This window comes from Vanellus vanellus, assembly GCF_965231255.1.
Source record: "Vanellus vanellus genome assembly, chromosome: 20".
NCBI classification, from domain to species: Eukaryota; Metazoa; Chordata; class Aves; order Charadriiformes; family Charadriidae; genus Vanellus; species Vanellus vanellus.
The window spans coordinates 6,293,375-6,305,543 of record NC_138925.1 but is presented as its reverse complement, the minus strand read 5'-3'; the positions used below and the strand labels follow the sequence as shown (position 1 = coordinate 6,305,543).

The 12,169-nt window shown below is 53.8% G+C and overlaps 1 protein-coding gene across 2 annotated transcripts in view; it reads right to left on the bottom strand.

Moving 5' to 3' along the window:
* SAMD11 (sterile alpha motif domain containing 11) overlaps window positions 1-12,169 on the bottom strand; it is a gene marked incomplete at its 5' end in the record, with an annotated part of 127,507 nt that overhangs the window by 17,721 nt on the left and 97,617 nt on the right. For both annotated transcript variants that reach the window (XM_082493664.1, XM_082493665.1), the window contains 3 exons: window positions 27-105; window positions 479-594; window positions 9,724-9,874. In XM_082493664.1, coding sequence (XP_082349790.1) covers window positions 27-105; window positions 479-594; window positions 9,724-9,874 — 346 coding nt within the window. The remainder of the gene's footprint in view (window positions 1-26; window positions 106-478; window positions 595-9,723; window positions 9,875-12,169) is intronic.

Sequence of the window (12,169 nt, the reverse complement as noted above, 5' to 3'; positions counted from 1 at the left end):
GCAGGTGAGCCCTCTGCACTCTTTACCTTGCCAGGTTTTGCTTTCGTAGCATCTCTTGCTGCCGTGCAAACATCTCTGCTTGTGCCGGCTGCAGGAACCCGTATCCTGGGGACAGGGAGAACAATAATATGGGGTTATTAATCTCAGCATTGAGTCTTTGTTCACTCAGGGCCAGCTCCCCAGAGGGCTAACCGAGCAGGAAAGGGCAACGGAGAGCTGCCTTTCTGTTCTAGAGCCCATCTACTCCCTCACTCCCAAGGCAGTGCAGCCTGCTGCCGAAACATGGGACCAGGGAGGCTGGTGGGGATTAAAAGAGAGAGCAGCCAAGGCGACCTGTTCCTATCACTGCAAAACAAGGGTGAAGTCAGCACAACAGCAACAGGGAAACACAGAAAATGTGTCTGGGCTGTTTGGCTAAAGGACAGTTTGTCACAGCCTGCACCTTCCCGCTGACCGCAAGCGTTTCTCATGCACTCACCTGGTGTCTGGCACAGAGCCGAAGGCACCCCGAGGAAAGGAGGTCTCAAGTGGGGGCCCAGGGCAATATGGGGCGCATTCTGGGGTGAAAGCAGAGGCGGCGGGTGGGATATCTCCCTGCAGAAATCAGAAAATAAATTCATGTTGAAAACTCGGAGGCTCCATCCACAGCACCCAGAGGGCCCTGGCTCGGGAAGAACATCCTCTCTGCAGATAACCAGCGGCTGTCCTGAGACAGAAAGATTCACCCACACACAAAACTTTTAAAAGGGAGAGGAAAAAAGAAAAGAAGCGAAACCAGAAGGGGAAGAAAGCAGCCAGGACTCCATAGGTCCCACATACTTCCCAGTTTGATATGTTTGCTTCTGTGGCCTTTCAGCTGGGCTGTTCAAAGGGTTGTTGGCTGCCCAGGGCTAGCAAGGGCAAGGCTGAAGATGCTGCGTCTGCTACCCCCTTCGCAAGCTTGGGTTTCTGTTTCAACTACCTTACAACTGAAAAGGCATTCTATAGTTTGGGAACTGGAGAGTGGGTCTGGGAAGATCTGAGGGCATCACTGGCATGCTTTGCAAAAATCATCATCCTAGCTGGGACAAGAGGTGATCTTTAATTGTGGAGAGAAAAGCTGTAAATGAGGCAGAGAAAAGACACAGACAGGGGAGATGGGGAGAGGGACATGAGCAGGAAGTGCCACAGGGTCAGTGGAAGGGAGTTCGACTGGTGAAGGTGTGGGGAGTGCTGGCCAGAATGGGTAGAGCAGACGTACGGTGACAAGTAAGCTGGAAGAGGCAGGTTTGAGGGGTGGAGAAAGAGGACAATGCCTGGAAGCAAGGCAGGTAACACACGCTTTCTTTGGGGGGGTGGATGGGGTGGGGATGGGAAGAAAAAAAAAAAAAGCAGGAATGGAGTAAAAGCCAAGGTCTCTTCCATTAGTCAAATCCGCCCTGGGAGCCTGCAAGCAAATCTCTGCTTTCCGGCTACACGTCTCTTAATTCCTTTTGATGGCCACTTACAACATTATTACCTTCACCAGGGCATCTAAAGGCAAAGCCAAGTGCTGTGCCGTTCATTTTCATTTTACAGTATCTCCCTATAAAATCTGCTTCAGGAGAGGCTGCAGGGCAAGAGAAAGGGAGCAAGAAGGTGCACGTGACTTTGCAACGAACAGACCATACGCACAACCGTGCTCCCCCTTTCAGTGGGGGGATAACGTGCGAGTGCGGGATAACGTAAGAACCCCAGCCATCCCACATCCACACCCCCATCCCACACCGCTGGGGATGGATTACCACCACGGCTCACGAAAAGCCAGACAAGGACTCTTTGGGGATGAGGTGGGCAAGGAAAGGATTCCTGTCCTTTCCCTAGATTTTTCCCAGGGTAGTTTTACCCTCATTCTATGCAACAGCCACTGCAAAACACTGCCACGCGCTGATCCACAGCACAGAAGGGGATGAGATTCCCCTTCAAAATTCTTCCTTCTCCCTACCCCTTGCCCATCTGCCTGTCTCTGCCTCCCCCCTTCCCGTCTGTCTCTGCTCCCCTTCTCCCCTTCCCCTGGCTGTCTCCGTCTCTCCTTTCCTCCTCCTTCCTCCCCTAGCTCTCCTCTAAACTAATTGCACAGCTCGCTGTGTCTGGAGGAGAGCCACAGATCGATCCGTCGCTGTTGAAATGTTAATGCTAATCGTATAACCGCTCCGCCAGCACCTCGCACTTCAGTGGCAGCTCCAATTAATCTCAGGTAACGCAGCGCGCGACCTTCGGCTCAGAGCCGGGGCAGCAGCCAAGCGATGCTCATGTAATTACACCATGAAGTGTGTAATCACCTGCCCTAATCCCCGAGGCCTCACAATTAGCCGAGGCCTCGGTCGCTGGGCTGCCAAGTGCTTTGCCACCCCGGACAGCCTGCAGATGAATAACGGACAATTAAAGCGGCATGACGGGGGCTAGGAGGTGTCCGTTCGATCGTAATTAGCTGTAATCATGGGGAGACGAGCCTGGCAGACGTGCTGTTCGTTTTATAAGAAGCAATTTAGGAAATCAAGTCGCTTTTAACCATTCCATGGCCAGGCACGCAGCGGCCATGCCCTCCCTGTCTTTTATAAACGCAGAAAAGGGGATCCTGTACGGGAGATAACACACAGAAGCCTCAGGTGCAGGCTGCACGCAGAGAGCTCAGAAGGAAATGCTAAAAACAAAGAGAGCTTCTAGATTTTAGCCAAGACAAGACAATCTGTGCCCAGGAAGCATACTGTTTGATGGGGATTGGAATTGGGCACTGGAAAATAAAAGGTTCTCCCTTAGGTGGCAGCCCAATGTTAATCAGAGGCTATTTTTATGCTTTCATGTTGCACTACAGGGCCTAACTTTGATCCCTAAGGAATTCACATCTGCTTGAGACCCTGAAGTTCATTCCCTCCGTCCTCTCATCAGAGCCGTGCAGCTTCCCTGCCTTTTGGGGCCAGGGATCAGCTCACCCTTTGGACTGGCCAAGGAGTGATGGGAAGGGGAAGGGGGGAAAGAGCTGGGGAAGGGGGGATGGCAGGATGAAGGAATTGCTGCGGGACCTGATCATGCTGCCACACACACGGCCGAGCACAGCAGCCCGCGGTGGCTTGGAAGGGGCTGTAAGAAATGCATCAGGAATGACTTTGCATGTGAGAGGTCAGTCGCTGCTTATGTTACACACACAAACACATGCTGAGGATGAGCCCAAAGGTTTAGAAAATTCAGGGAGACACATTTACACATGCTGTCATCATGTCTGCCTGACACAGCAGACCACACAGAGACCCCCAGAGTTGTTCTCTCGGCAACACTGGAGCTCTCCACCAAACGTGTGTAAGGCACAGCTGCTGGGTGAAGCCGCATAAACAGGACCGGCCAAGGCTCCCGCGACTGGCACCCCTGGAGTTTGTGGCCTGAAGTCAGAGAAGGGAGGCTGCGTAAAGCCAAAGCGAAGGAGTCATTGCACCTCTCCTGCCCTCCCCCTAACGCTCAGCATCAGTCCCCAGCAGTAGATAACTTAAAAAGAAAGCACGTAGGCTTATAAATATTCAGGGGATAAGGGACTCTCCTCCCTGCAGGTAGACTGCTACTCCCCAGCTGATGTTGCAGAGCATGAGGAGCGGTCCTTCACACCACCACGAAGGACAGACGCCTTCTGCCGCCCCACAAACCCAGCCTCATGGCCGTCCAGGCGCAGAACCTGTTGGAGCCTGCCACTGCTCCCTTCCAGCCCATCTGCCTGGTCCTTGGCATGGACACCTGGCACAGGAGGGAGGGAGTACAACCAGTTCACGTCCTGGCGCAGAGCTGGGAAGCCCTCTCAGGCTGCCTGGGATAGACACCGCCAATTGCTTCCAAGCAAGCTTGGAAATGAACTGGCAACCCCAGAGTAAAAAGCCCCAGAGACCTTAACAAAGGCTACCGTGCTTTTAGACAGATGTGCACCAAACCACAAACCCTTGCATCTTTTCGCAGGTACGTATCAGCCTTCAACCCCCCATTAATTTCCTTCCTCCTCTTCTTCCACCTCTCGGAGCAAGGGCTGAATGACAGTCCCATACTCTGACAATGTGAATTTAGCCCTTGGCAATTACATCTGATAAGCCTTGTCCTTACCTTGCAGAGAGCAATTCTGTGTTACTGCATATTCCTCCGCCCACTCCCCTTTTTTTTCCCCCCCTAACGTGCCAGCTGGAGGCTTGTGAGCAGGGTATTAGGGGATTTGCACTGCATGCTGCTAAATTTGATATGTCCTTTAACAGGAGACAAATGGTTCACAAGGCTTAAAAAGTATCGACTTTTCTTTAACAATAAGCACTAATGGCCTTCAAATAATCAATATTTAAAGTCATTATGGGGTTACACATTATACTGTTAAAACCAAGCCTTTCACTTTAACCCCATCATATCCTCCCAAGCCCAGAGCAGCGCTCCCCCCTGACTCACTCCAAGCTCAAAAGGAAGGCTCGGAGCACAGGCTGTGACTGGAGATGTGAGAGGGTCAGGAAATGCAGATTGAAACCGGCAAGGCATGGAAATAAATTTAGAACGGATGGGAGAGAGGAAAAAAAAAAAGAATGCATGAAAGCTCTGCTTTCTTCTGCTTTGCATTTGATAGGAAGAGACACTTTAAACCTGAGGTAATAGGCACGCAGCACACAGCTCCTTGCTGGTTCGCCGTCCGCAGACACTGTCTGTGCCAGGAAGGGAAAATAAATAAAATGAAAGGGCTTTCTAAAAATGGTGTTTGGGATTTCCAGGCAGAAGGAGGCACATACTGGCACTGCCCTTCTAGGGCAGCAACCAGGCCTGGACACAGAGAGGGTCTGGTTTATGGCTGCCAGGGGAAATCGCTCTCTCAAAATCCAAACTGGTGCTAAAACCAAATTAGTTAAACTGGGTCAAGCTCTTTGGCCTTTGCTCTGCGTAATGTTCAGCCAGATGGGATCTGGTGAGGAACCCTCCCAGTGCAAAAAATTGGAGAAAGGGATACAGCATTCAGAGCAGAGAGTGGGATGCGAGGCTGGGGAAGATAAGAGTAGGAGAGAGAACGTGTCCAGAGAGGACAGGAGAATGTGCCCAAGGAGCCCAGGAGTGAAAAGGAAAGCCTCCACGATGCAGAGAGGAGGAAATAGGTGGTAAAAGAAAAAACGGTAGCAACAGCAGATGGAAAGAACCCAATCCAAAAATCCTTGCTGGGTATTTCAGGCACATCTTTGCACAGAGAAAGGCCTCTGGCTGATGCACAATGTTTGTCAGCTCTCTGCAACGGAAGGGCAACTCATGCATCTTTGAGACTGCGGCTCCCGCTCCCAGAACACTCTAGCCAAAGGGCTCGGCTTCCCAGGACCCCAGCAGATCAGGATGCTGATGGCATTTCACGCAGGCAGTATTTCTTGCTCCTTGGCACTCCTCCTGCCTTCACTCCATAATTGTCTATGATCCTGGAAGATGAATTGTGTCCCTAATGCTTCTTATAGACAGTACCAGACAGTTGAATGCTATTACCAAAGTATCTGCCTCAACACTTGCCTTTTCTCTGACTATAATCTGCCTTCTCCCCCTCCTCCGAGAGGGGCAGGTTCTCGCACGCAGACCCCATGCCATATACTGTACGCATGTGAAAAAGCTCCTGCAACTCTAACACCAAACTGATGCATCATATTAAGCCCACCACACCGATCACACCGTTAGGCAGTTCATCCAGCCTAGTCTGAGCACCTGCGCAATGCCATCAGCAGGGTGTAAAAGTTTTTCCCTAAAGCGGGGTGAAGGCAAGCGTTCCCTGGGCATCACACGCACTAGCCTGCTCTGTGAGAAGCGGTCTGCTCAGTTCAAAGTCCGGAATACAGTAAGGAGCAAGTTCTGCAGCACGTACCAGGAGATGAGCACCTCGGGTAAGAACATGCCAGGCTAAACGACCCCAGCAAAACCAAGTGCATTGCCAACAAATTTTGGAGACAGGATCCAAGGAGTAGGATCCAAGCAGCTCTGCATCTCAGCAGGGCACAGCCACCTGCTGGCTTTGCAGGAGACACAGCAGTTTGGAGATGGGAAGTACTCCAGGCTGGAGTAGTTACAATGACACCTTTTAGTTGTACACCCTTTCCTCTTCCAAATCTTTTTATAACACTGAACTCAATAATCTTTTCAAACAACCCGCCAGGTCCTGACACGCTATAATCCAAGCCTGAATCAATCTAGAGAAGGATCTGGGAAACCAAAACCATGAAATCAAACGGATTCTCAAGCCTGCAGCTTGAGTCTACTTTTGGCAAGACATACCAGTTTTACTTAACCCTTTTCAATAGCTGAGGAAGCTGCAGCAAAGAGATGATGGGACCACCTCTCTGCTAAAAGGACCTTGGAACCTCGGTCCAAGAAAATCCATATTCGGGGGGGGGGGGGGGTGTGGGGTGTGTGCACATATGCGTATATCATCCCCTTCAGAGCCAGTACCCACCCGCCTGCCTTGTGCTTAGGGTCAGTAAACCTACCAGCCTGTTTCTGACCAGCAAGGGGGGATGACACATGTCTGGACATACCTGTCTTCCCAAGCGTTCCCTAGCTCAGGCTCATCATCCCCCTCTTCACACCTGGAAACTGGAAAACTGTATATATAGTTCCCACTACCAGGCAAAGATCTCCACATTCCTGTCTTTGCAAAAATAGCAGCACTGCCCTGATAAATAAAACCGGATCACCAGTATGGGTTTTTCCCCCCCTCGCTTTCCCAGACACAATGGCTGACGTCTGGAGCGGCTAATTATTCTTGCCCACAAAGCTGCTGCACTTGAGAGCTGACCTGATCCCCACAGATCTCCCGAAAGGAAGCCGAAATGGAATTTTAACACCATGCCAAACAATTCACATCCCCCTGCATCATGCGTTATTACTTCTGCTCCTGGGAAAGGAGATGCTGTAAATCTACCTACAGTTTGCCTACGTACGTGAGCCAGCTTCCTCCATCGCCTTCTCCTCTGTCAGTGCCTACCTGAACCTTTTAAAATTTCTTTACCTTCATAATAAAGGTGCACAGAGGCTGCTTTGATTTACCCTGTTGACAAAGACCATGGCAGCCAAGTACAAAACCCAAGGCTAACAGCAACAGGGAGAACGGAAGGGAGAAATTAACCCATACAGTGCTTTACTGCTTCACAATACGTGGCCACGGCTCCTCCTGGCATACCTAAAAACACCCGTGGTGGTTGGGCAAAACAGCAAGAAACAGTTTGCACGTGACAGTTCCAACCAGGCCATTTCTGAGAGGGAATACAGTGACAAATGCTGACCCTTAGTGACACTCGGGTGGCTGCAGACCTCTGGGGAGAAATAACGATCACGTGAACTAACATCAAGCAGACTTACCAAGTCATGACTGTGGGGCATAGCTGTAGCTTCCCGTTTCCCAGCAGGACTTCCTAACGCTGCCACCTGGGGTTTATCACACTGGAGAGCCTGGACAAGGAGGCAGCCCACACAGGGCCTTCTCACACCCTCCTTGGGGGAGCAGATAGCTGCAGAAAAAATAGGCAGTCTGGTCTGCCTTGCCTTGGCATGGCGCTAGAGGGAAGCACGGGACATGCCCAGCCCCAGCCGGGCCCACCATGGTGACGTTCCACATGGTTTGTCTCAAAGCTCCTTGGAGAACCGCTCTTGCCCAGGCATTCAAGCAGGTACGGGTCAGGTCTGAGGCGGGAGCAGTGTGGGAAAACAAAACCGGGGCTGATAACGTGCTATGAGCCTTGCTTCAGTCTGCAAACTCTCGGGCAGAAATGACACTACAGACCACACAGCACAGAGAAAAAGAGTTTCTTTGTTTCGTTCCCATCAAACACAGCCACAGGCTGGTCTTGCTTATAGGCAAACAACTAGACCTTTACAAGTGGGTGCAAATATCCTTGCTCCACGCAAGATGCCACGTTATACTGTTCTTTGAAGTGAGGTGCTTGAAGTCCTTTCCAAACATTGAGTACAACCTGCTTTCAAAATGAGAACCACTGTCACCGTGCAGTAAGAGAAACTGAAACAGTGACTCCTGCAAACTTAGTCCATGGTCCCACAGATATTTCTCTCCACGTCAAAGGCAGGCTATGTTCCTTTCCCCCCTCACCTCGCCAGGATCTCCCTCTCACTTATGCCAATACAACCATTCATAGGGCTACTTGGGGAACTGAATCAAGATGGAAAGTAGTGGTCTTTTCTAACCGTAGCTCCTGGCCTTCAGTCTCTGTCCGCTAAGCTGGCGAGTAACTTCTCCCTCCCTCCCGTAACTGGGGAGGAACACCAGCCCTAACTCCAGTACTCTGTTTAAACTGCTAGATAACACCCTCTTCCCAAATGATTTAACACTTCCTGGTCCAGCCCAGCTCCATTAGCTAGAACACCTGTCTGGCAGAGGCAAGTACCTCTGGATTTGATACATATCTAATTCATTTTCAGTTTGCCCCTCCTATGCGCACCACCTCCCCATAAGCAACCTCCACCCTTCCGTACATGCCTTTTCAGCGAGGCCTCCGGCTGGCCTGGCGCTTCTCCAGCCCACACATAGCTGAAGAACTTTTCCCGATGACTGGCTGCACTCAAACTCGTCTATCTCTGCATTCCTCGCAGGTCTGCCTACAATCCACATGGACTGGGTTGGATTTTATTTGGTGGGTTAGCCAAAGTACACCCTGCAGGAGAAAGGTTTACCAGCTCTGCCCAGGCCCTACACATTGCAAACCCATCGGTGAGAAAGAAGGAAAACCAGACAGGATCTCCAAGGCTATAAATGTGGGGGGATAACTTTGAACTCAATGCATACATACACATGCTATAGAACTAATATTGCAGCCTGCTGCCTGCCCCCACCCCAAGATGAAAGCCAAAAAAGTTGAGATACTAGAGCCTTTCATGGCTTGTCCGGTGATACCCAAAGCCTTTGCATCCCCGTGGCTGCCAGGCCCTCTCCCGCCTCTGCTATCCTTGTCAGAAACGCATGCAGCCTTAATTTAATTTCCTTCTGAAGTTCTTGATTGCAGAGGGAATGGCTTATGGCACAGAGCAAGATAAATGAGCTAGAATTTGGGGGGAGGGGGGAACTGGCTTTCCAGCACTCCTATCAGTGGTAAAGGGAAGCCATACCTCCTTCTTCCTCAAAAAAGAAAATTTCTTCTCTTTCTATTCCATCCTAGAGCATTCATTCTCTCTCATTATCTGGGGATGCTATAAAATGCAAACTTAAACACCTTAACTTGCTCTGTGCTGAAGAACAGGTTAGAGTCCAGCGTCTGCTCTGGAGGTCCAAGGCAGGACTGGGATCATTCCCACCCGCCAGCCAGTCACCAACCTGGACGTGAATGCTTATGTACACCAGCACAAACCACCCCCCTTTGCGCGCAGACACCCCAGCGTGCGGCAGGCACGCCTGCAAAACCGCGCTTTTGCACCTTCGTGACGCCCAAGGGAGAGGTTAGCACTTTAACAGGGCAAATCAAACCTGCCCCCCCGTCACGGACACCACTACCCGCACCAGGGGCGCTCTCCTGGCACTCATGCCTTTCCAGACCGGCCCTGAGGGTGCACACCAGTCCGACAGGGCTGACGTGCATCACCCCCTCCTCCTCCCGCTGCCCGGAGCCCCCCCGCCCCGCACTCCCGGTGCGATGCCGCGGCAAACCCCGCCCGGGGGCGTGAGTGAGAGGCGGCCGGCCCTTCCCCGTCCCGTCCCGTCCCGTGTTCCCCCCCCCGCCACGGTACCTCTCGGGGAAGTGGGTGTCCCTGTGCTGGGGGAGGCCCTGCTTCCTCCGCTGGCTGGAAGAGTTGCTGGCCGAGGGGATGTGCGCTTCCATCGCGCCGGGGTTGCGCGCCGCCGCCGCCGCCGCCACCTCTTGCCGCGCCCGGAGGAGATCTGGGGAGAGAGAAGGGATGAGCTGCTGCCCGCCACGGGCCCCGACACCCCCCCCTCCCCACATCCCCCCCTCCTCCTCCCCGGGATCCACGGAGGCTCCCACCGCCCCCCTCCCCGCCGCGGGGGCTGCCCCGGCTCCCCCGCCTGCAGCCGCGCACCGGGCGGCAGCGCTGCTCCGGGGCTGCTCCGGGCTCCCCGCGGGCGACAGGGCTGCTGCCGGGGCTGCCGCCGTCCCGTCCCGTCCCTCCCCGCAGCCCCTCGGGCGACAGCCAGCCTGCCTCTTTGCCCCCCCCCCTCCGCCCCCGGTGTCGGCTGTCAAGCGGCGGGGAGGCGGGGAGCGCGGCCGGCCCCGCGGCTCTGCTGCCCCGGGCTGCCCCGGGCAACTCACCCGGCGGAGCGGGCTCTTAGCGGGATCCGCCTCCGCCGCCGAGGGAGTTTGGCAGCGGAGGAAATTGTGCAACTACGGGAGGGGGTGGATTGCTGTTTAATTGCCTTCCTGTTTGCGGGAGGGAGGGAAAGAGGGAGGGAAGGAGGGAGGGAGGGAAGGAAGGAAGGAAGGAAGGAAGGATGGATGGATGGATGGATGGATGGATGGGGGGAGACAAAAAGGAGAGGGCGGCTTTCCCCGGGCGCGCCACCCGCCTGCCCCGAGCGGAGCCGCGCCGGCACCTGCCCCGGCCCCACCGTGCCCAGCGGGGAGCGGAGCTGATCCGACCCGCTACCGAGAAGCCAGCGGCGGCTTCCCGCCGGGGCGCACGGAGGGCTCCGCGATCCGCAGGCCCCTCGCCGGGCACGGCCGATGGTAGCCGGCCCGGTGCCGGGGGCCGCCGGCGGGCAGCGCCCTGCGCCCGGGACCCCTGAGGGGCAGCATTCCCCCCCCATCCCTTCTCCAACACCAGGGCCCAGCATCTCCCGCTGTGAAGCCTTCCCGGCCCCAGCATCTCCCGCTGCTGCCAAAGCAGGGGCTGGGGGGCTGTTTCCCTGGGTGGCCCCTACCCTCTTGGCTCGGGGGCACCCACCTTCCCCCACTCACCTGGCCGGGGGACACCCAGCCCTGCTACCTGCACACCAAGGGCTGTTCTCCTAACCTAAGCACACTGAAGCCCCCCAGCCAGCCACCTGGGCACAGGGCGATGGCTGCCCCCCCCCAGGTCTGTCCCTGTCTGGTGCAGCTCTGCTGTAGGAAAGTAAAGGGCTGGACCACAAAGCAGATGAGGATGGAGTACAGAAAGAGGCCCCTTGCAGCATTTGGCTCAACACTTTCATCAGACCTTCGGCTGCAGGTCAGAAAGAAATGCACTCCTCGTTAAACCTGCACTGCCATGGTACCACTGCAGCACCCTCTACCCATTACCCAGGCGGACTGCCCAGTGACAGGTTACACACGTGTGGGTGTCACTGTAGACAAGCTGCCCAGGCCAGTGCCGTGTGATGGACAACGCAGGCATGGCCAGATACACCACAAGCACATGTTAATGGGGATCACAGCGTACTCCAAGGAAGAGCAGGGGATGCAAGTACAGCTGGCTTGCTATTGCACGTGCCTTCTCGGGCAAAAACACAGGTGGACAGACCCATGAGAAGGTCTAGTGACGTGGAGACTCCTACCAGTTGGACTGATAGAGGCTTTTTCCAGAGTGCTGCCCTCTCACAGTTAAGCATGAGGAATCCCTCAGTTCCTGCACCTGTTTGCAAACACCCTATACACCACAACTTGCTTCTATCCCACAACAAAACCTCCGCTGCCATTCACATGACACACAGGAAGCACAGACACACAGATGAGCACTTAGAGGAAACCTCCTTCATACACTCACTGTGTACCACTCTGCAAAGGGAAACCAAAACACAGCTGGGGAGAGGAGGAGAGGAAGATTTATCTTAATGAACACACCCTGGTCAGGATCAACTCACATATTGAGATTTCAAAGCACTCCACATCCAGCAGCATATTAGTCCTCTCCCCACAACTGATTCATAAAGCCAGGTTAATAAAAGAGTGCTGCATGACCCTGGTAACGATACACTTCCCATCTCCTTGCCTTCCTTCATACCACCACACTGTTTGCCTTTGGTTCTGGAAATCCCAGCCATCCATACTCCTAGTAGCCCCAAGATGTGGCCAGCCCAGCTTGAGCTCTACCCATCACTTCATCAAATATTTTGGTGATGGTCAGGGCTGAAGCCCCATGGTGGGACTGCAAGTTGGGGTGCAAACGCTTACACAGCTGCTATTTTTGCTGGCACTGAGAAGGATGTTGGTACCTGAACATTTCTAGCCACGTTCACGCACAC